The sequence below is a fragment of the Xiphophorus couchianus genome, chromosome 8 (assembly GCF_001444195.1).
Source record: "Xiphophorus couchianus chromosome 8, X_couchianus-1.0, whole genome shotgun sequence".
In the NCBI taxonomy this organism is placed as follows: Eukaryota; Metazoa; Chordata; class Actinopteri; order Cyprinodontiformes; family Poeciliidae; genus Xiphophorus; species Xiphophorus couchianus.
The window spans coordinates 16454574-16477823 of NC_040235.1; the positions used below are offsets into that span (position 1 = coordinate 16454574).

A 23250-nucleotide genomic window follows, 5' to 3' on the forward strand; every position below is an offset into this window, starting at 1 on the left:
CTGGACCACATCTAATCTGCCCGTTTATTCAGAAAAATATCAATATTGATTTATGATCATTTATGACATAACAGCTGCAAAATACAATGAATTGTTTATATTTCTCTAAACATAGAACAAACATTCATTTAACCGTTTTTTTTTGTTTGTTTTTTTTTGCTGCACTTTAAAATAAACGGGCATTTTTATTCTTACACACACTGAAGGCTGAAGTTTTGAAAATAAAAAGTCTTTTTTTTTATTAACCAAAATATTTTAGCAGTGGGAAAAAAACAAAAAACAAAAACAGAAACAAAGAAAAATTGTCCACTGATAGTTGAGGTGTTTTCCCCCCACAGCAAGCTGTGTATCCTGCGGGCAGAACAGCCAGAGAGGGAAGGTCTCTGTGTCCCGTGGTGGCGGGGGCCGTCAGATGTGCTGCATGATTCTCTCGCTCTCCCTACCACTCTTTCTTCTTCTCGTCCATGGATACGCCGCCGGGGCCGAGCGCCACCACCAGCAGCAGGCCACCGATGACCGAGGTGGTCTGGAAGAAGTCATACTTGAGGAAGTCGTGCATGGGCTTGTAGGCGGGGATGGTCCAGAAAGCGTTGAAGTACACGTTGATGGCAAAGAGCCACACTACGAGGGTCAGGGCCGCCAGCTTGGTTTTGAAGCCGATGGCCACCAGGATGATTAAAGCCGTCCCCACCATGTTCTGCAGGATCTGCGGCAAAACGGGAAGAAGTTAACCTGAGGAACAGCTGAATGGATCGCAACCAGGTGATATTTGGCTGAGATGTCTTAAGATACTTTGTTATGTAGCGCTGAGATTGACACAGGAACCAAAGTAAGGTTCACAATAATAGATTAATTTTAATAAAACATATTAAAATACAACTGGTTGGGGGCAAAAATTGAATGTTCTCATGATAAAAAAGGCTTAGAATAAATACAATTTATGATATGTTATAGTAGATCTGTTTTTAGTTGGAAAGACTCTTATTTTAAATAGATTTTTGAAAAAAAGTGCATTTATCTATTGATTTTCTGTCTGTAATTTAAAACAGAAATGACTGTAGCAGAAACTTGATGTGACAAATGAAGTTTTAAGGATGTTACCTAAAAGAAATGTAAATGCTCAAAACTCTTTAGAAATCAATAACTTTCTATAATTGAACGAGTAAAAAAGTAATGAAACTGAAAGTGTATTTTCTTCTGTTTCCAATGCAAATAATACAACTAATTTCCATTGTACGTATATCCATCACTATAAGTTTTAAGCGAGTTAGACAAAAGACTAACTCCTGTAAGCTGGTTTACTGTTGCAGATTTATTTAAAAGTATTTTTTTTTTATTATTTTAGAAGGAACATGGAGACTGATTTTTAAGAAAACAGAAAAATTCTAAATATATGTATACAGCCTTCATCATAATTTTTACAACAAAAGGAAAGTTTGCCAAGATTCCAGGCATTTTAGTTTAAGACTAATTTAGTCATAAATAAATGGCACTTTTATATAAGTGGTGGAGGCAAAACTGACCCATTAAGTGTCTTTAAACTCAAACAATTTACAAGCTGCCATTTATAATTCAGAGGGTTGAAGATGATTTTGTCCTCGTTTGGCTTTCACCTTGTTGAAATTGGTCTATGATAACTAAATAAATGACCAACACTGCTTCCCTCATCCAGCCCTTTTCCATGGTGGACATTTTGAATTGTCAGAACCCCAAAGAGGAAGTTTAGCTCTGGTTTACATTCTATGCATACTAGCAGACGTGTAATGCTGCCCAAATTATTGCACCACCCAGTACGTGTTGACTAATTTTACACCTGGAAGAAAAGCTTCAAAGTGATCCACTATTAGATTTAGGCAATCTTAATGTCTTTAGCAAACCCTTTTGAAAATAAAACAATAATACAAGTTATAAAGTGAAGAACCATTTTTGTATCTGCATTAATCTGCAGCTGATTAAGAAGAAAATCCAACAGAGAGATTTCTAAACACTGTTGACATCGTTGTCTTGGGTTTTCGCTGCCTAATTAAATATGGTGCAACATAGGATTAAATAGCAGCAGGTCTGCTTGTGTAAATAGGTGCTGGGTCTCAGAACTTACAGAGAAGAAGTTGGAGTCAAAGTGCAACAGAGTCATGAACATGAGGACCAGCAGCACTCGGCCGCCGAGCTGCATGTACTGCTTCGGCGAACTCTCCCCCATGGAGGGGACGCCAGCGAACATGCTCTTCCCCTCCGAACGCGACTCCGCCAGCAGCAGGAGCAGACCACCTCCCAAGGCCAGGTTTCTACCAGGAGGGGAGAGAGGAGTTTTAGTTTTGAGTACCAAACAAACCAAAAATATTATCTGTGTTGAATAAGGCCACACCGAAAGTAACAACTGAGCCATCATCTCATTGCAGTCTGAATTAAGTCTTTATGTTGCATGTTTGCTCCTCAGGTGGCAATTTTCTGCCCACCAGCTTAAATATGACTCATCTAATGGTTAGCAAGCTGACTTTATCCAGGCAACACATGAGTTATAGCATATGCAAACAGAAAGACTCAGACGCTGCCCTAAAGGTGTCTTTGCACACACATTCAGTTTATCACTGTCTAAATAAACAAGTCCCAACTGGACATGGGTTACATGTTACTGGAGAAAGGAAGTTTTAAAACAAGAAATGGATCATTTACAGAATGTTTTAAATGCTTATTGCAGAGAAGCTAAACTTTTTTGCTGTTCTGCTCCCTAAAGAGTAACACATCAAGACTAAAAAGCTGGCAGTGGTTGGTTAATTAGTTGACAAACCGTTGGTAACTTGCCAATTGTACATTTATTACAGGATTATCCAAGTAAGTATGATGTTCCATTTATCTGGAGGAAATTGTTGTCACTCCAACACTTTTTAAAACTAATTTTGGTACAACCTGACACCAAAAGACCAGCCTGTCTAGTCCTTAATGTGTTAAGTATGGTGAGTAGGCCTTTAAAGTTGTGCTTGAAAATAGAGACATTTTCTCTATTTCAGCCTACAAGTTGGCTGAAAAGGTTTTCTTGAACGTGATGAGACCTCAGCCTGATTATTGATCCGATTTCCATCCAACCCTAGATATCGAAGGTTATAAGTTTTACTGTTATTTGGACTTTAATCGAAATTTGAGAATGAGTGACTCTATATACCAGCCTGACACAGAGGAAAACAGAATAACGGACAATCTGAAGTTTGAGTAGTTACGTGACACCTACCTCATCAAAAACTTGAGGTCCCATAAAATGCTGTATGCAACAGTCTGGTGAAAGGTAGAAATAAAATTAGACACAGTCATATTTTAGGGATTTACTAAAGTACCTATAATCAAAGTGTTCTCACCTGTAATGCTATGATACCAAATAATCCAAAGCAGGCATACTGTACAAAATTTCTACTGAGAATGAGGACACAACCACCTGTTGGGACAAAAACCACAAAAGAAAAGTTATAGCCACTCCCATGATGGCATGTCTTTCAGTCTTAATTATTATGGCTGTGTTATTGCTCCAAAAAGAATAGATTTCTCACAAAGGTTTAAGGTCAGGCTTTCTGTAGTAGCCACTTTGGTAAATAACAGTTTTTCACCAGAGTTCAACACTGATTCAGTTTCAGTAAACAGACAGAGCCACATAGTTACAAGAGTGATCCGACCTGCTAAACAAACTTCATTTGGTAGATAGAATATCAGGCAGCAAAGACTTGTTGTCCTCTGTTGGTTTTATTAGTCTGTTTTAAAGGCTCCGTATGCCAAAACTTAGACTGAATAAATAAAAAAAAAAACATTAAAGAAAGATGTCTTCAAACTTTAACTAATAAAAATACTTAAAGCAACAGAAAAACAAATTTAAAAGAGTTAAATATGAAATAAATAGATTTATAGGTAGAATGACATACTAAGAAAGCATTTCTGCCATTAATGAGGCCAACTGACTAAATATTTTCGGCATTTACTTTGTTATATTACTACTTCAGTGCACTGTAATTTATATGCATCTGTTATTAATAACTTAATTTATTTTTAATTGTGTATTATCTTGTGTATTATTGCTTTTAATGTCAATCTGCTACACTTTTTGAATGTTTGTTTTTAGTTGCATCTTGTAAATCCTTTAGACTCTGTTTTTGAAAAGTGCTACCTAAATAAACTTAATTATTGTTCATATTCACGTCACTATATGCCATTTCACTGTTAACTAGAAACATTTAAGTCCTCCTTAACAATGTTATTCATTTATGATAGAAATGTCAGCTTTTTTATATTCCTATTGTTGAATACAAAAGAGTAGAAGAAACACCTGTCCGTGTAACTTAACCTCAATATTTATCACAACCTACATTCACCACCTCACTTTAAAACTGTGCATTACTTAAGTTGTATAAAATCTACTAACTTTCAATCCTATCATGACATCACCTACTTTTCCCATGTAAACTGACTTCCTTTTGTGCTTCAGTACCTATAAACATTCTTTGAAACCACAAAAAGCAACTTCATCCCCGCCGCACGGCGCCTCCTGACACTCACCAAGCTGTCCGATGAGGTTAAGCAGCACAAAACACGTAGCCAGAAAGTAGCCACAGTTCCAAGTGGCCTCGATGTAATCTCTCTGCTCGTTCCACTGGAACCACATGCGGATCCCGTCTTCGAGGAACGTGCTGATGAGACACAGACGTGCCAAGTGAGGCAGGTACTGTTTGGTCACCCGCAGAAACTGGAGAGCACAAAATCAAAAGGATGAAAATGGGATTGGGTCTGTGTGGGTCTAGAAAAATTTGCAGTTTCTCATTGATTCTGTTCAGTTGTGTTAAACCAAAATATTTCACTTAAATATTTCACTTTAAGTGAAATATTGGGATATTTGATCAAAGTCAGCTATATTTTGTAATATTATACACATAGGGTCAATCAAACATTTGGGGATTATATCTGTCAATTACTTTTTGAACATCACAGTGGATTAGAGAAAAAATAAAGGGATATTGTGACTTACTGAAGCTTAAACTGTTACTTTAAGACAGTGCTTCTCAATTCCAGTCCTCAGGCCCCCCTGCTCTGCATGTTTTAGATGTGCCTCTATACCAGAACAGCTGATTCAAATCACCTCAGACATGCACGGAAGACAAATCGACTGGGGCAGGAGTAAAGCTGTCAGATTTATTCCCAACAGGTTCTCAGTAGGTCCTCTTCTATCTGTGTTATTCATCAATATTTATGCAATAAAACCCTACTCTACTCTAGGCTAAAGGTTATTTAGTTAACACACCAATATTCAGATAGTACTCAGCAGAGCTGCAGTGACCTGCCCCCTGATCCGCCCATCTAACAGTCCACATCAGCACAGTCAGACCTCAGCAGCCTATCAACATCCACCAACTCCCACTAGCGCTGTTGTCAGAGACATGAATGGGCCAAGCTGGAGCCAATCTGTGCAAGCCCAAGGTTGTTGCAAAAGCCTCGAAATAGACAGTTCTGAAGTGTTATGTCTGAGGAAAACCCTGGCTTGATACCCATTCTGTGAGGAATGTATCCCTAAAATTAATTTAAACATCTCACTTTATGTATATACACTCTGTGTCCCTTTTCATGTTATTTAATGCAGTCTACAGCACTTGTGACAAGGATGTAGTTACCTCAATAAGTGGTATCTACATCAGAGAGGAAATGAAGTTTACTAGCTTGCAAACAGTTTAGTGAACACATCTGCTGCAAAATGTCAAGTGACTGTCCCCAAATCCTCCTGTGTGAACCCACACTACAACCTAAAGGAAACTGAACACATTATTCTTCCTCTTATGTATATCTGAACTTAAGAGCCGCAGCACAAAAGCACAAACTGATGCTATCTGTAATGATTTGAAGAGTTATTGCAGCTCAAACTAACGCCATTTAAAATCAGCTGTAGTTCGTAGTAAAGTTTCACAGCTAGTTTGCGTTGAAGAAGATTGATGAAGAAAAGCCACGTGCAAATGCTGAGTTTAGTAAATGGTTCATATAGTCTATTAATGAAAGAATAAGAACCACAACTAGGTATTTGTGTGTGCGTAGAAAGATTAAGGCAGAAATCAGGTGTTGACTAACACTGGTGAGATAATCCAAGTGGTTTCACAATCACATGCTGGCATAGTGAAATAACCCAACAATATTAAAAAAACTAACTAAAAAGCAGGTAAAATGCAATAATCAGCCAGGCAATTGTTAAATTAGTCAACAAATGCCACTTTCTTCTGGTCAGTGTGTCTTCATAATGCTATCAAATGAGGCACATGACAGGAGCTGGCATTCCTAAATATTCTCATCATTCCAATTAAAACCAAAGTAAAAAATCTCCGGTTTATCCAAGATTACGTTTATGGTTGTCAAAGTGCTCAAAAAAGAAGAACGAAAGCTGTAAACATGTTCAAGGAAACGCTCTGAAGCCTCCCTCACTTGACTCACATGAAAACTAGTTAGCAGCTAGCGTGCTAATAGAAGCTAGCATGCTAGTAATGAAGTTACCTGGTCTGCCACGTCTTCGGCTTTGTTCATTAGGTCTTCCTGCCCCATTTTCCTCCAATATTACAGTTGTGTTTTTTAAAAAAACGGTGCCAACACAAATGTAGGGTGCCCTGGATTCGCTTTCTCCAGACTGCGTTCCTCCCCCCGTTATTTAGTTGCAGATTTCCCGATAGCTTCGGACGGACGCAGAGAAAGGCCGCCTCCGCCCCACAATGCGCCGCGATTTGACGAAGAGCCCCCCTGCATGGTACTGCAACCTTCGTCTGCCACGTATACTGAACCGGGCAGGGGCTTTACAGCCACCCGGCATTGTTTTCATGTAAACAGGAAGATGAAGTAAACAAGTATTTATGCACAGTAACTATATCAAAAATAATTGCGTGACTTTAAATGTTACTTAGCAGAAAATCACAGATAAAACTGGCAGTACAGAAGCAGCAATAATACAAGACTGATTCATTCAAAGATATAAAATGAAGGTAAAAAAGAAAGTATAGTCATTTTATTAGGTTGAAATATTATTAAGAAACCAATTTATGCAATTCAATGGGAATTTCTGTTTATAATGGCTCACAGCTGATGGAAACCAAAAGTATTGCAGAACATTTGAAAAAAAAAATAGGCTTACAGATTTTTTTTTTGGATTTTTTAAAAAATATGTCATGTGGAAACCTTTGCTATATATTATAAAATCCTACTGAAGACTTGGTAGTTGTGCAGCAGATAATCACACACATTCCTCAAGGAAGAAACTGTCAGTTGATGGATTACTTTATGCGAGTTTGTTAAAAAGTTAAGTGAAAGGAAAAAGTGTAGTAGAAAAAAGGTCAGTAAGTTATACATGTATTAACTGCATATACTGTGCAGTACACTTATGAACATACCTTTCAAAAGACTGACATTTCTGTATTAAAATTAGTTTACTGGTCATATGCTATTTTTGAGTGAACCCTGAAGTTTGGTTTTCATCAACTTCAAGGTATAATCATCAAAACAGAAAAAAATGAAATATTGTATGTAATGCATCTTTATATGAATTTCACTTTTAATTTGAATTATTAAATGACATTCACAAATTTGAGATCCATCTGAGGGTAAGAAACATATTGTTATTGAGCTTTACTTTTTAAGTCAGTTGTCTTCATCACCGCAGACCAGTAGTAGCTTTAGCATCTCCTATCCTATCCTACAATCCCTCATTAAGACAACAATTTACTTAAACTTAGGAATCAAGCTGAACAGTGCTGTGTTAGTGATCCCTTCATTTAAATTAGGAGTGTGACATTAGGGAAACATGGAGGGCAGTTGGTCATGGGGATGAAAGTTTGAAACCACTGCGTTTGCATAATGCAGTCATAAAGAAATCATTATTTCTAGGAAATAAGTCTATAAAAGTGCTTAATTTGAATGTGTTACCTTCACAAAGCATGTTGCATGAATTTAGGTAGCTGCAACGACAGGACAAAACATACAAAACAAATAAAACATGGCACAGTCTAAATGATGCTGTATTTATTTACAAGTGCATTAGATAAGAAATCACAAAGAACTCCAACTGACCCAGAGAAAAATCATTTTATGTCATAAAAACCAGCTTTGCCGACATCATGACTTCAGAAACATAAAGCATTTCCCAAAAGTGACTTGCATCCTTATAAATGGATGTACAGAGGTCAGGCTGGTTTAAATACATATTCTAACTGGATGTCAGTGTTGTCTCCTGACAGTTGCCCAGCTATAAAAAAGATACTGTATGTTGGTGCTTTCACAAGTTACTTTCCATTTTGGGTTTTTTTGTGTTTCTTGTTTCTAGATTTCCACCGGTTATTTCTGAATTTCTTCTGGAAACCACCACCTTGGACCTACAACATGTACAAATGAAAAAATTAACATCTGGTAAGCTGAACAACTAAACCACATTTGGCACTTTAACAGTTTGTTTACTACAATTGTGCTTAAAGTTCTTAAAGCACCTCTCTTGTGATTTTGTGTCTGTCCTTTGGTTTTTACCCTCTCTGACAGACCTTGTGTTACACCTAGATCTATGAAAAGGTCCTTAATAATGAAGCTTGACTTACTGATACAAAATGTCAAGAGATATATTTACAAACCTTTTTGCGCTTCTGCACCACCTGTGTGTCGACTTCCATTTCCTCGTCTTCATCTGTTTGAAAGTCATGCTCCTCTTCCTCATTTTCTCCACCTGCTGTGGTTTCTACCTCTGGATTTTTTAAAGAGAACATGGAAGCTGTAGGAACACAAGAGCAAATTAAACTGTTTGGCATTAAAATTTTTGAGCTTAAGCAAAATATAATACCAACTTTTATTGCAAATATATATTTAAACAAAATTTGGGTGCAGAAATTATTCTTCTTGATCCATTTTTTTCTGTTACCCAGGGGATTGAACATTACTTTAATCCATTGCCCACTGAGCTGGATGAAGAGGAGGACTTATTTTCCCACTAAGCCCAGTAGGGTGACATCAAGGGAAGTAAAATAAATTTCCCAAATATATTATTTAAGAACTACAACAAAGAGTGTTGTAGTTCCAAAAAAGGCACAGTTGAATTACCAGGAGATTTAAATGAAACCTTTCATGAACTTTACTAAAAGGAAACAAAATGAACTGCAACAGGCCAAGATCAAGAGCTCAAAAAAGAAAGGTATCCAAGGATGCCAATAATTTCTGCCACTACTTTTTTGATCAATTATTTCTCAGCATTAGATTTTCCCATCAATAGATAAATATTCTTAAAGTGTTGATATTCAGGGAGCAATTATGCTGCTGCAACAAAAGACCAGCATGTGCCAATAAATGCAACTGAGACAGTATGCACTGACATGGATAGAGGTCGCTCATGCTGTCTTCTGAGTCGCTGTGTTCTTCCCCGCTGGATGAAGGTTCCCACATGCCGTTAGGTCGTCTTTTCGAGGACTGACTCATTTCTTCTCCTGTGTTTTTGGGCTTCTTCTGTTTCAGTCTGGCTGGAACAAACTCGATTCCTTGCCGCGTACACTCCTCATCTGTAAACACACGAAAAAAAATCGTCATTTACCATGCTATTGCTCATTTTCTCATTCTAATACGAACTCATGTGCCAGTCTGTCTTGCTCTGTTTTTGTTTTTATAATTTGCTCACAAGTAGTCTTGGTTTTTTAGGAGATATAAGGAAGCAACACATACAAATGTCCTAATAGAGGTTTGATTTTCATCCGCACCAATGGGCCAAAACATATTTTAGAAAGAGCAGAGTAAGAATGATAGATTTCAGCAAATACCACATCCTCCTCACCATCATCAGATAATTTAACGTTCCTTCCTGAATGATTCAACATGTATCTTTTTGTCTTGCATCCAATGAAGTGCAGACACTCGTTAAACCACCAACTCTTACAAAGCACCAATCATGTAAATAAGTGATGCACTGACATTGAGAAAGGGCTTTCTTGAAACGTTTCCCACTGACGTGTCTTAGGACATGATCTGACTGCCGGTTGAGATGTCTCAGGGTCAGTTTGCAGAAGAGCCGATTGCTAGAAAAAAAAAAAAGACAGATCAGAAAATGTGGATCAAGTGCAGTTTATACCGAATAAGCACTGCGTAAGTGCCACAACATAGTAAAGTAACACAAACAAGAGGAAATCTTACGGTTGCTTCGTGCTTGATACAATGTGTGGCTCATACTGGCTGTAGTTGAACTCTGCTTCTGCATTCAGTTTCTTATATTTCTTTCCTTGGATAAAGGAGCGCAGCTCCGCCAGGCTGCAGGGCAACTCGTGTCCATTTAGGGTGCATTTGATCTGCAAACAAATGTTAACTAACATTAGAAATCGATCAAACAGCTGAATTTGACTAAACAGGTAAGTTAGCATGCTGCGACATGACGTTACACAAGTACACGTGTATTTTGAGTGATATTTAGCGGATTTCTTGTAAACCTTTTTGCCATCTGTGAGCTGGAAAAAGGGGTGATCAGTTAGAAATGTTCTGATATCCGCAGGCAATTCATCCATCTTTGAAAAACAGTGTCAAACAAATCCCAGCGTGTTGTGAGGACCTCCCAAACAGGAAGCTAACGACACGTGGTTTGATGTTAGTCTCTGTTTCGTGTCAGCGCCCTCTACTGACCAAAGTCAGAAAGGACAACCTTGTACTCCATTTATTTAATTTAGGAGTACATATTTAAATACATATTCCATTAGATTTTTATTACAGTTTTTAAAAACGTCAATATGTCTGTGTTTCTAAATATTTAATTGTCATAATATCAGCATTATGAATTTATTTGACCAACACTGCTCTTGTTTTTGGTTTTGCTGGTTTGAAGTGTTACACTGGTTAACCAATGAGATGTCAGAGGTCCATTAGTAGTAAAGTTATTTCATAATTATTTCCATGCTCAGATATTTTGAATATTGTAGAAGTTTCGGCTGTTAATGAGAACAAATTACTTTATTTATTTATTTTTGTTTTTACTGAGAACAAAGTATTCCACTTATCAGTTTGCACTTCAGCATCGGAACCTTAAGATAATTCAAAACTGTGAAATAACTAGATTTTTATTTTACTATTTGATTGTATCGATTTTTTATGAATGATTTGTGCATTTCATTAATCTAATTATAGTCTGACGTCTAATAACTTAACAAATTTGAATAATTATAAACTACATGCATTTATATCTATAACATATAATAAATAATTACTCACTAAATCATTTATAACACGTTTGCATGTTTAAAACCTGACATTAAGAGGCTTTTCACAGAGCTTCACGTCAGCTGACCTGACGGCTCAGCTTCAGAGAGAAGTAGAAGTAAGAGCGTTCACTTCGTACATCTTTTCCGAAAATACATGAACGGTATTGTTAAAAAAAAAAAAAAACGTGTCTTGGTTTTAACAGAATGAATCACTTCCATAAATGTAAATTAATTCAAGTAATTTTTGAGTTTTCTAAATCTTTTTTGGGAAACTATTAAGTATATGTTTGATTAACTCTTGAGTAGAAAATTCCTACAGAGTGAGCCCTCTTGTTTCGCTCTGAAATGCTTCCCATTATTTTCCCACAATTCATTGGGCCGGTACACACATATTAGGCGGCTGGTGGATCGGATATACGGGGCTTGTTTTTACTTTTTTCTTGTAGAACACCGATATAATCCGTAGACAACCTTGGATTATACATCAAAAATAAATTTATCTTGTTAACTCAGATAAATTTAACCCAATCAACTCCGAATAACAGCGTCTTCACTGATGACAGTTCTTCCAGCTGAAGGTTAGCAGCAATAGTTTTGCTTTAAGCTAACAAGGGAAGGACTTTAAAACATGTCTGGACCAAATGGAGACCCAAACATCTCCAGTGACGATGGCATCATCAACGACGACGACGACTTTGGCGAAGAAGGTAACGCTCGCTGATTATTACACAATACAGCGGACAATGAGCCTCAATTTAATGTTTTAACACATTACTTTGTCTCTTACTTTGCGCTACTTATGTTACATTCTGCTTTAAAACATTTAGAGAAAAATGTGAAAACTGGAACTTTACAAGAGGTTATGAAACATCCTTAAGGTGGACCGCTAATAGACTAGTGTTCAAGCTATTTGAACATTATCCTGAATATGCCACACTCACACAGTGAAGCTTCATTTATGCTCTACTTTGTTTCGTCTTTCACACAAACTCCCATAAAATGGACTAAAGTTGTGGTTGCATCATAAAGTTTAAGTAAATAGTGTTTGTTCTGTTTTAACTACAGAATACGCCTCGATCAACAACATGCTAGATCAAATCAACTCCTATCTCGATGACCTGGAGGAGCGCAATGACGCCCTTAATGGAAAACTGCACGAACTGCTGGAGTCAAATCGGCAAGCCCGTCTGGACTTCAGGGCGCAGCTAACTGGCTCTCCAACCCAAGACGAGAATCATGCCGTGGAGCAGGAATCTTCTTTACCGAGCGAGCAAAACCAACATGAAGAAAATCAGTGACAAGATCAAATAAATGTGAAGGCAAGGACAAAGACGATCAAAGTGGATTACAGTTGCTCTAAATTCTGATTTCCCTTGACAAACTTGGAAAAATCCAATCAAATTTGTTGCTGCTCTAAAAAAAGCTGCATCTATCTTAGTAGCAAACCAAGATTCGTCTAGATATCAGCTCAAGTTAGATCCTGTTGAATATTAATCATGCTTCAGGCTTGTGTGTGCATACATACATATATATGGAAATAATTGTGTGAAATTGTCTATTTTGTTCCAAGATTTAGTCTAGATATTTCATTTCTCTTCAGCACCCTCAATCTATGATATAGTGTTACTGTCCCTTAACTCATTTAATATGTGTAAGTTTAAGGAATTAAAATTACATACACACATTGTGGGAATTGTCAGACATTTTAATATAAATTAAGATTACTCTGAAACAGAAAACAAACATCCAAAAATACAATAAACTTCCAGCAGTTAAAAAACTTCCCCTGGTTGTTTATCTCAATTTGTCAGTAGCTGAATAAAAATACCATAGGAAACATACAGCTTTATTCAAAACTACTATCTATGCATTTCTCTCTCTCTTCCCTGAACTATTCAGGTTTGACGTGTTAAGAGTAAAGTTCAGCACACATCGTTATTCCTTCAGAAATAAAGAAAAACCCAACATGTGACAATCAGACTTGTCGCCATGACTACAAAAGCTGCTACACATGTCAGTTTTTTTTTGTTTTTTTTGCCTGTGTGGTTTTAGATATCCTAAAGTAGTATGGAAGATGAAATGTTTCCAGAACAGAAAACCAGTTAAAGAGGGAAGTGACATATCCTCTATTTCCACATTTGTAGTTACACACTTGTACACCCAACAGTATGTAACTAGTACTTCAAAAATGGAGAGGACAGTTTGTAGCAACTTCTTGTTACACAAACATTTCATGAAAAAGAAAATTCAAATGCATTTCTATGAAAGGAAAATGGAACGAGGGGAAACTTGAGTCAACTACTGCAAACTATATTGTGCTGCGGATGCTCATAGTTGCCTTCAAGGAACTTCATAAGGAGTAAATGTGACACCAACTGGGATTCTGAATAAAATCCCTCTCTGGGGCTAGGGCAGTTAAAATGTGGATTATTAACATCAACGGAAACATTTCGGTATGAAATGTCAAGATCTAAATTCAAATTCAGACTGGTGTGTGAAGCCTTTGATGTGCTGTTGCTGATCTTTTTTACTGCGTTAAAGTAGCCCTGGTTCGGTCAAGGTTTTTCAGGCGTCCACAACAACACAACTATTTTAAAAAGCAACAGACGTGGCCTACATTTGTTCCCCAAAATGTTAAAAAGGAACACGAATGTGCTGAATCTAACTATGGAGCTGATCCATCTGTCTCAATCCAAAGTGCAACTTTAACACTTTCAAAATGACTTCAACTTGTTGAACTGTTCAGACAGACCACATTCCAGCTTACTAAAAGCTACTTTGAGGTGAAAAATGTTTTCACTTTACCATCAGTATGGACTTTGACAATCATGTGACAATCAGGGTGAAGGTATGCACTCCCTGGTCTCCTGGCCTGAGGACAGCAGGGAGGACCAGCGTACATCTTCTATTGCAGTTGACATCATACAGTTTTTATGGCCTGAGAAAATTGTTACACTTCACCTGAAATTTAAGTGAATTTTACCTCTGGAATTTGAAGTCAAACTACAAGCCCTACGTCTGCACAACCTCTACTTACTTTAACTTGCAATGTGTAGTTAATACAGCGAGTACCAATGCTTTTTAAAATTTGACTTCAGAATAATACAATTCAGTTTCACACTGCACAACAATATTGTTCTCCCTACAGGGAGTCTGCATAAAACCCTTGGTGCAATGTGTATGACTAAATGCCCAAAAATGCCTGTTATGATGTACTATAGCTCCATCTACTGGTTAACTACCACGAGGTTCTTCATTGTAGTTCATTTTAGATTGTAGTGACATTAGGGTATGGCTTACAAATAAAATTCAAATTATTACTTTATAGCCAAAATAGCCTAAATCACAACTGATAGCAAAAGCCTCCATTTAGGAACTGTTACTTTCCCACTCTGAGGAGGGATCTTCTACTGTTTTCAGTAGCCAGTCTTCCTGGTTTTTGGTGTGATTCCCTTACACTTCCCAGTTAGGAGGGCTGAGACTACAGTCCCATAGTTACAAAACATTACATGGTTTCATTCCTACATGGTGTATCAGACTCAGCGTCTGTTTGCGGCTCTCCCTGACCGTCGTTTACCTACGCTTCTTCCCTTTCCTCCACAGTTCTTTTTCCCAGGGTCAGCAGGAGCTTCTTCCTCCTCTCCGTTTGAATCCCCAGCAGCTGCAGGCACTGATTCTGCCTCCTTTCTACTGACAGCAGCCAGAGCAACTGGACTCTCCTCGTGGTCAGGACTGAGCTGTTGGTTGAAGTCCAGCGAGATCGAGGCGGCCTCTGATTCTTTCTCTTTCAGACGATCTTCTTCCTGTGTTTTCAGTTTGGTCAGTGAAATCAATTTCGTAGAGTTTAGGCCATCGGCTTCACTCGTGTCAGTAGTGAGCAAATTTTCTTGTGAACAGTCTGATGCTTCTGTGACGGGTCTGAGGCCATCTGCTGCTGCGATGGATTTTGTTGAGGCCTGAGCGTCTTCACCTTTTTCTCCAACCATCGCTTTGTAGCTCTGTGAAGCAGAAGAGAGAAGAACATTCATCAATAATCCAAAAATCAAAAAATTCTGCTTGGATTCAGATCACATCTGGTGCTCAACATTCACAGCTTGTTAATTTCTGATGATGACTGCAACGCATTTCTTAAACATTTGGTAAATAAGGTAATGGGAGCACCTTAAGGTTCTCAAAGTGCTGCAGTGATTTGCAGTGGCTGTGCAGAGCAGAAGATTCGAAGAGGTAAAACTTGTTGCAAAGCCTGCAGAGGAAGCCTGCCACTGGATCTAAGAAACTGGATCCGTACATGGTGTCGGGGTCATACTGCTCATCGCTGGTCATGTCATTTAGGGTCACCTCTTTGGCGGAGGGCCAGCCATCCTGTCAAAGCGAAAGGTTCATCTTACTAAAGTAAGACTGAGCTAAAATCTCTGCTGATTTTGAAATTATTGTGAATCTCACCTCACTGCTTCCTTGGGCTCCTTCATCCTTTTCCAATTCCTGTGCTTCCAGCTCACATGAAAAACCATCTGTGCCCATGTTGGTGAGCTTAGCCAAAGTCTCACAGCCTTTTTCCTTGATCTGGTAAACATCAACAAAAACAAAAGTGTTTGCAACAATGTAGCATGGCAACAGCTTAGATTTTATTCCTAAAAAATGATTAAACGATTGATCTTACCTTCTGCTTGTGCTCCTGAGAGTGCAGGTGCTCTATAAAGTTCTGCGAGGTTTTGAAGCGCTTCTGACAGACGGCGCAGAAGGACAGGTCGGTTTTACTAGCAAGCTGCGGAGATAAAAAAAAAAAGCAGCAGATTCTTGTTAGACCAACAGTTTTCTAACGTCCACGGTGTGAATTTACTTGCCTGAAATTTACCTTGTGTTCCTCTGAGCGCTGGTGGTCCGAGATGCTACTGGTGAAGTGGGTGTGGCAAGTAGCACACCACTGCTTCAGCTCTGCTTTTTTCTCTCTGCCGTAAGCAAAAAAAACATCACATGAAGACAATAGGTAACAATGACATGAAGGAAAAATAAAAGGCTAAAAGGTTTTTCTGTATTCAAAACTGACCCATCTTTGCTGGCGCCCTGTAGAGACTCCTGCACTCGGGGGAGCAGAGTAACCAGGCAGGCGTTGCTCATGTGTTGGATTTCCATCATCCTCTGCTGGTGGGAAATGCTGTTCATGTGACTCCTGAAGTTCTACAGAAAGAACAGATCGGACTTAAAAGACAGCTCCACAGAGTGTTTCTTCCTTGGCAAAAATCTCAATCTAGTGTTGTGTGTGCATTCCACCTACTTGCTGGTTGAAGCAGGTGATGCTGCAGAGGTAGCAGTAGAACTTGTTTGAACCCTCGGATGCTTCTTCTTCATCCTGGCTATCTGGAAAACCTGGTGAGGCGTCTTTGTCCTGCACGGCCTCCTCTGTTGGTTCAATCACCTGCTCAGTATCTTCAGTCGGCCCGGCAGACGGTGACGGGGCTGACAAGCCTCCGCAGGCCTTCGGCAATACAGAGAAAATTATACTAGCTGATAACATTTAGGATGTTTCAGCATAATAAAGCATCACAATATTTTCTGTCTAACAGGAATACGAGTCTTGTGAAGCAAAGTTGAGCTAAAGTTGGTGTTGAAATTATATTGTTTTCCAGCTACATAGCAACCCAGTTCTCCCTGTGTGGGATCAACTGCAATTTCAACACGCTACCATAAATTAATTTCATTACATTGTCTTCATCTTGTGTTGAGCTTTTCTTACATTATTAGCTTTGTTCTCCTCTATTACCACATCATCCGGCCCCCCGCTGAAGCATTCATCCTCCTGACTGACGCAGTCTAGGAAAAGGCCAGAAGACAGAAATATATAAATACTGAGCTGATAACATTATATCATGATTGCATTAAGAAACTATTTTTATTTGGTGTTACCTTCTGACTCTCTGTCCACTGTGTTGCTGTTGCTCTCCGATTGAGCTGTTGTGATCGACTCGGCCACATGTTGCTCTTTAGGTTCCTCTGACCTGAGAAAAAAACAAAAACAAAATATGAAACTTTGAATGTTGAGATCTTATGATGAGTCAGATCCTGCACCTTATATTTTACACTGCAGTGAAACAGCAGTGTCCAATTCATTTTTCATCAATGCAGGAGAAAAATGGCTGCATGCAGTACAGCACTCCCTTTGTCATAATTGTTTAAGCTGCAGCAATCAAACAGTTTTAGTGTCTAAAAATTCTTATTTGGTGTGAGCACTAAAGGCCTAAAGATCAAATTAAATCAGTCAAATATATTAATGGGATGCAGGGTGAATGAAAGGTACTTGAACCACAATAGTTCACCAAATATTGTATCCAAGCAGTTATTTATGATTGCAGTATTAAACACATGGGTATCAAGATGATGGTTGTGATTTGGTTCAATGTTAGGCTCATTTAACTGGCAGAGATACTTCTTTTTTGCTACTATAATTTGGGTAGATACTTGATTTTGGACTATAATACACAAACTTCTGTCTAACCCAAAATAGCCATAAAATTGACTGTGAAAAACAAAATCCACAGCAATATTATTCAGTTTTAGGGCCTTCATCCACCTTTTAGCTTGCAGTAACAACTTCACCTGCCTGCTGTATTCAATATTTGCAGAGGTAATGAAATTTTTACATATAGTGTAATAAATAAGTAACATTTCTAGGAGTGAGATAAAAAATGTTTGCATACCCTTCTGTTTTCTGCCGCTTTGTCACTGGTTCTTCAAGCTGCTCCTCAGAGGTCTGGCTATTTTCTCCTCCCACAGCACCATCTGTCAGGGAGAAATTTAAAGACAAATACATCCTTATCACTTAAGCATGGGCTCTGCAACATTTTACTGTACATGCCATATTAAGCTGCCACCATGGCAGCATGAACGTACCTGTTGCAGTCTCCTCAGCAGCTTCATTTGCACTGCTAGCTGCTGTTGTTGGTGGGTTGTCGGTGCTTCCTGCAGACATTTGCTCACTGTCTCTCTTCCTGTCTGCCTGGCGAGCTGCAGCATCCTGCTCATAGAGACAGGACAACAGTTTGCTATTAAAGTTTCTTCAACAAATAAAGATATTCTAAAGAGAAATACAAACAAGTGAAATGTCAAGGTAAGGCACACGTAGGTTTAAATTCTGATTTATGAACAATATTAATTTATTAACTCAAAAAAGGAGCTACAAATCTGCTTAATATAATTTAAGTTCTGATTCACTTTACAATTTAAAACAAAACATTAATAGTAATTCTGGGTAAGGAATCATTTAATAAATAAAGTGCTTATTTTGTAAAAGTATTAAAGCATCTTTAAAATAACAGACAATAATTAGAGCCTTCCCATTAATCTCAGATGTATTTAAAGATTTTTTTATAGATTGCCAATTTCACAAAAACTATGTTGCTTAAATAAAAACAAAAATATTAAGTTCTGAAATTTTGTAAATTGTTTTTATATATGCACTTGCAGCATAGTTATTTGAAATTATTGAACCGCCATTAAATTATGAGGCATTATGCTAAGCTTATTTTGCCTGCACTTTGTCAAAATAAGCTTAGCGTTTTTTATTGCGCAAGATATTAAAATGCCAACCCTGCTGCTCTCTACATTCATAGATCAAGAGTTTCGCCGACACAGAAAAATTCCTAAATGATTCTTTTGTTATTACTGTAGCAGAGATGGAGGAAGAGGAGGAAGCGGTGGCGTTGAAGAAGCGAGTGTGTGGGTGGAAGGCCCGTGCAGCAGGGAAACCCATGATGGGGGATTTGATGGCCATTCCCATGGGGACTGGGCCGAGAAGTGATGACCTGGCCCCCGTGGTAAAGAACTGCCGGAACTGCTGCCCACCCATCCCAAAGCCCCGCATGTTGCCTGGATGAAAGCACAGCATGAGGGCAGACAAATGGATGTACACTGTTAGTAATGTATTGCTTTAAACCTCGACAGAAAAAGCAACCTGTAAATTGTTGTACTTTAAATAGCCGACACTTTCTTAATTTCAAGACACCGAATTACAAAGATTAATCCAAGCTGCACCTTGCATCTGCTGCATCAGGATAGCACTCTGCAGCATTGGATTGGGGGCAATCAGGGTTGTTTGGGTTGTCTGGCACAAGTTGACCATTCTGGGCGGAGGAGCCGTCTGAGCAGGAACAGAAATGGCGCTGCAAAAAAAAAAATAAAGTAGTAAATATTCAACAATATGCATTTCCTCTTCCTGTCAGCTTTCTCAAACTTTTAATTTTACATAAAACATCTTGGTTGGAATCAGCTAAAAACAAAAAATTGAGTGGAAGAAAAAGTTACATTATAACTTAACACATGGAGAATGCAAATGCAAAGCCAAGATCCTCCACAACTCATTTCACATCAGAGTTTTTTTGGGCAAAAAATACTTAGGTTTTCTGATTTGAAGACAATTTACAACAATTTTGAGAAACATGACAAAAAAAAAATTCAAGGTAACTCACGTTCAAAAAACAAGATGCTAGACTTCACAATAATAAAAATGTAAAACTAAATTGCAATTGCACTGAGTCCAATACTTTGTAGATCCCCCTTCTTCTTGTCCAGTCTACTTTCCAAATAGCTCAAATTCAGTTAAATTTGATGAAAAGTTGATTTAAATAGCCATTTTCAGGACTTGGAGCAACTTTTCAATTGAATGTGGGTTTAAACTTTAACTATGCCATTCTTGAACGTAAATATTTTCATCTAAAACATTCCATTGTATCTCTGACAATAGGTTTGTTGAAAATGCATCAAAATTTGTGGCTTAAGGGGATATGATATAAAAAGCCTGAAAAGATTGGATCACTACTGCAACCAAATGATTTTAATCACTACGGATGAGATTACATAGCAATGTAAATTGAGGTTTTGGAGGTACTATTGTGGCTATTGTTGGTAGTTATGGCTAAGCCGCCAGCGGTTAGCACATTTCTCACACCGAAGGCCCCGCATAATCCCCGGGGTCGAGTTAACGGTCTTACCGTGAAGTCTGGTGGTGATGACCGACATGGTGAGCGGGAGGCGGCTGCGCTGGAGGAGGAGGCGGAGGCTGCTGCTGGAAAAGTTGCTGCAGCTGTCGCAGGTGTTGGTGAAGCTGCTGCTGCTGCTGCTGCTGATGGATGTGTGGGTTGAACATCACTGCAGAAATAACAATATCCTCCGCTGGCTCACAGTGAAATGTCAGACACAGGAAGAGTGATGGAAACGTCCCTACCGCATGGGAACCCTGATGCAGAGGAAGAAAGACTAGTTTTCATGCGTCTTTGAGTCCGCTGCGTATTGTCAAACACACTTTTTAACTCTGCGCACAGACTCAGATTTCACGCTACTCTCATATTTCAGGGCTACGTGCTAACGCTAGCTTAGATAATTTACGTTAACTTTATACTAATTTACCACCTTAAAACACCTCAGAAAGAAAATATGTTGTGAGCTAACATATTTTTCAATAGACTATAGCGTCATTATATAGAAGCAAGGTATTAATAGTTAGTTAATAATAATTGCACCTGTTTTAACGTGAGCGAAGCTAATGTTACGTTAGCCATCACCTACACTGAAAACAACAGGTTAGCTTAGCATAGCTTTCACCTAGCCAGTTATTACAGTGATATGGCCGTCTAAAATAACTTTTGCATTTTACCTCAGGCCTCCTTTAATTCTGACGCAAAGAACAAAATGGGAAGGCTGGTTTAATATCCAGCAAAAGTCATAATGTAGAGTTAACTACTCGCTGCAAACATCCTCTCCTGAAATCCAAACCAGACTCAAAAAATAAAAGAAAGTGGAGGATCATATCGCCCCTTAGCGGTTGACCCAGAAATCAAAACAGAATTGCAAAATTATTATTTGTATTGTTTTTTTTTTTAAAGGAAAAAAAATCGAATTAGGGGCTTTGCTCTGAATTTGAATTATTTTATTTACATTTTAAACTTAATAATTTGTCATTTGTGATTAATAAAGAACACTGATTCTGATTGTTGCTTTGAAGCCAAATTCTGACTTCAATTTTTTTTATTTTGATACAAATGTTATCAGTGTATGCGAGTACAACAATTAAGCACGATTTAATGATGCAAAAATAACACTGTGAAATGGTGTTTATGAAACTCAGCAAAAATGTTTGGATAAAACACGCCACCAGGTGGTTCATTGTATGTACTGCAGGGATCCACCTATGGAAGAGATCATCATCCTCCTCCTCCTCCCCGCGGTGCTTGTAGAGGAGTATCGTGGAAAGAGTCCTATCTCTCTGAGGTGATCCGACACGCCAAGTAAGACCCACAAATGAGGGAACAAAGCAAGAAGTAAAATAAAAACAAAAGCATAAAGCTCCCTCTGAAAGACAGGGTGGCCTGCGGGCACGAAGAGGATAGATAAATAAACCCGCTCCTGCGCTGACAAGGAGGATAGACTATCCTCTAGCACCGCAAAGATGGGGAACCGGGGAATGGAGGATCTGATTCCTCTGGTGAACCGCATGCAGGATGCCTTCTCGGCCATCGGGCAGAACGCGAACCTGGACCTGCCGCAGATCGCCGTGGTGGGCGGCCAGAGCGCGGGGAAGAGCTCGGTTCTGGAGAACTTCGTCGGGAGGTAAGTAGCTTTATTCAAGGCAGCGAGGGATGTGCGCTCCCGCAGGCGGCCCAGTTTACATCTCCATTACGGGACAGGTTGTCAGAGGACACATTGACCAAAGAGTTAGATTGACCAAACTGGCGCATGATCATCTGAGTTATTCGGATTTTATTCCCACTTTCTGTCACCGGCAGCGCGCTGGCAATCAGATTATTTTTGAGGCCTATAAATCCCCGGTGAAGTTTATCTGTTTACTCCCGCATGATGCATTCACGGACCAGTATTCCCTGTTAGGCAATATAGTAAAAAAAAAGAAGCACGTTTCGTATAAAACCGTATTTTATTATTTCAATTAAAATCATAAATCCCCCTGGGATCCTGAGAAAGTCAAGTAAGTGCGGCTGCTGACTTTCTGGCAACGGAGACAGTTTCTGTTTGCTTGTGTTGCTTTTAGTGATTCCCTCTCCAGGCTGTTTTAATTCTGCGCAGAACAGTCTGCAGAACTGATGCTGCGAGGCTTTCAGACCGTGTCCAGTTTGTTTTCCTGTCTGTCAGAGCTGCAGTTTCTGCTGAAAGAGACGAAACGAAGCAAAGTGGAGCAAATCTGATCTGTGTGCGGCAGTCGCTGCATGGTGACCTTGCAGTGAGGGGAAATGAGTCCACCTGAGCTTTGAGCCCGTTCAGCTCAGCTCAAACCATCTGTCTCGCAGTGTTTATAATGCTGGAAGTAAAGCTTACTGCACACAGAGTAGCATTGGTGAAACCAAAGAAAAATCTGCTTGCTTGTTTTTTGATGTTTCATGGATGATACAGTCGATGTGATTCAGCATTATGTCTTAAAGTGAACAAGATAAAGTCACATTTGGAAAAAAAAAAGTATCATAGCAATAATTGACCTCTCTGGAACAAAACATATGTCCAAACCCAGCTTGTGAGTTAGTCCAAAGATTGGTAACAGATCTGTTATTCTTAGGTTCACTCATAGTTCACCTGGTGGCAGCTCACCTCCATCCTAACTGAGAGTAGGCGAGCCACGTTTTCTGTTTACATGTCTGCATAATCTACACATGATGCTGTCATGTGCCTCAAAGGGGAATTATAATAAACACTTAGATTCCAATGAACAAATTTACTACACAGGTGCAAAACACAGCAGTGAACAAAACTCAAGGAAGAAGTCAAACAACACTGAAATAAATTCAAATAAAATGGTGTTATGGAAATTTCATTTATTAAAGAATGAGAATCTTTTTCAATAATAAGAGAACGATTAATCTTTGTCTTTAAGTTTCTTTATTCAAAGGCAAAGCGTTTGAAGACCCGTCTTGCTGAACACAGTCAGGAGAAGAGCCCTGAACACAGTCACATCACATCGTTATAGAGTCACAGCAAGGAAAACACCTTCCCAATGTCTGATCTTATCTCTATTGCCAGATGGACCACAAACACAATCCTTACC

At 38.7% G+C, this 23250-nt stretch overlaps 5 protein-coding genes across 14 annotated transcripts in view; 2 read left to right on the forward strand and 3 right to left on the reverse strand.

Moving 5' to 3' along the window:
- surf4 (surfeit 4) lies at positions 1-6758 on the reverse strand. The gene is made up of 6 exons (XM_028025976.1): positions 6508-6758; positions 4537-4723; positions 3351-3427; positions 3227-3270; positions 2099-2285; positions 1-706 (listed from the first exon to the last, which is right to left on the reverse strand). Exons 1-6 carry the CDS (start codon positions 6553-6555, stop codon positions 440-442), a joined length of 810 nt encoding a protein of 269 aa, XP_027881777.1. The 5' UTR covers positions 6556-6758; the 3' UTR covers positions 1-439.
- A 1244-nt stretch (positions 6759-8002) lies between these two features.
- On the reverse strand, positions 8003-10602 carry surf2 (surfeit 2). Its single transcript, XM_028025977.1, has 6 exons — positions 10449-10602; positions 10159-10310; positions 9940-10043; positions 9351-9533; positions 8619-8755; positions 8003-8369 (listed from the first exon to the last, which is right to left on the reverse strand). Exons 1-6 carry the CDS (start codon positions 10521-10523, stop codon positions 8280-8282), a joined length of 741 nt encoding a protein of 246 aa, XP_027881778.1. The 5' UTR covers positions 10524-10602; the 3' UTR covers positions 8003-8279.
- Positions 10603-11570: 968 nt separating this feature from the next.
- On the forward strand, positions 11571-12897 carry bbln (bublin coiled coil protein). The gene is made up of 2 exons (XM_028025749.1): positions 11571-11917; positions 12276-12897. The coding sequence occupies exons 1-2, from the start codon at positions 11839-11841 to the stop codon at positions 12506-12508; spliced, it is 312 nt and encodes a 103-aa protein (XP_027881550.1). The 5' UTR covers positions 11571-11838; the 3' UTR covers positions 12509-12897.
- Positions 12898-13238: 341 nt separating this feature from the next.
- On the reverse strand, positions 13239-21004 carry ciz1a (cdkn1a interacting zinc finger protein 1a). Of its 2 annotated transcripts, none has more exons than XM_028025748.1 (15): positions 20857-21004; positions 20195-20351; positions 19239-19366; positions 18871-19073; positions 18099-18222; positions 17906-17987; positions 17115-17206; positions 16945-17021; positions 16486-16686; positions 16258-16388; positions 16066-16159; positions 15871-15975; positions 15654-15773; positions 15372-15572; positions 13239-15208 (listed from the first exon to the last, which is right to left on the reverse strand). In XM_028025748.1, exons 2-15 carry the CDS (start codon positions 20347-20349, stop codon positions 14750-14752), a joined length of 2172 nt encoding a protein of 723 aa, XP_027881549.1. In that variant the 5' UTR covers positions 20350-20351; positions 20857-21004; the 3' UTR covers positions 13239-14749. The 2 variants fall into 2 exon arrangements, with proteins under 2 accessions (XP_027881549.1, XP_027881548.1); XM_028025747.1 differs by having other exon boundaries at positions 20195-20439.
- A 392-nt stretch (positions 21005-21396) lies between these two features.
- Positions 21397-23250, forward strand: part of dnm1a (dynamin 1a) — a 48016-nt gene continuing 46162 nt past the window's right edge. For 5 of the 9 annotated variants that reach the window (XM_028025343.1, XM_028025341.1, XM_028025344.1 and 2 more), the window contains exon 1: positions 21649-21809. In XM_028025343.1, coding sequence (XP_027881144.1) covers positions 21649-21809 — 161 coding nt within the window. Of the gene's footprint in view, positions 21810-23250 lie in introns of all 9 variants that reach the window. The other 4 variants (XM_028025338.1, XM_028025337.1, XM_028025336.1 and 1 more) reach the window with 2 other exon arrangements.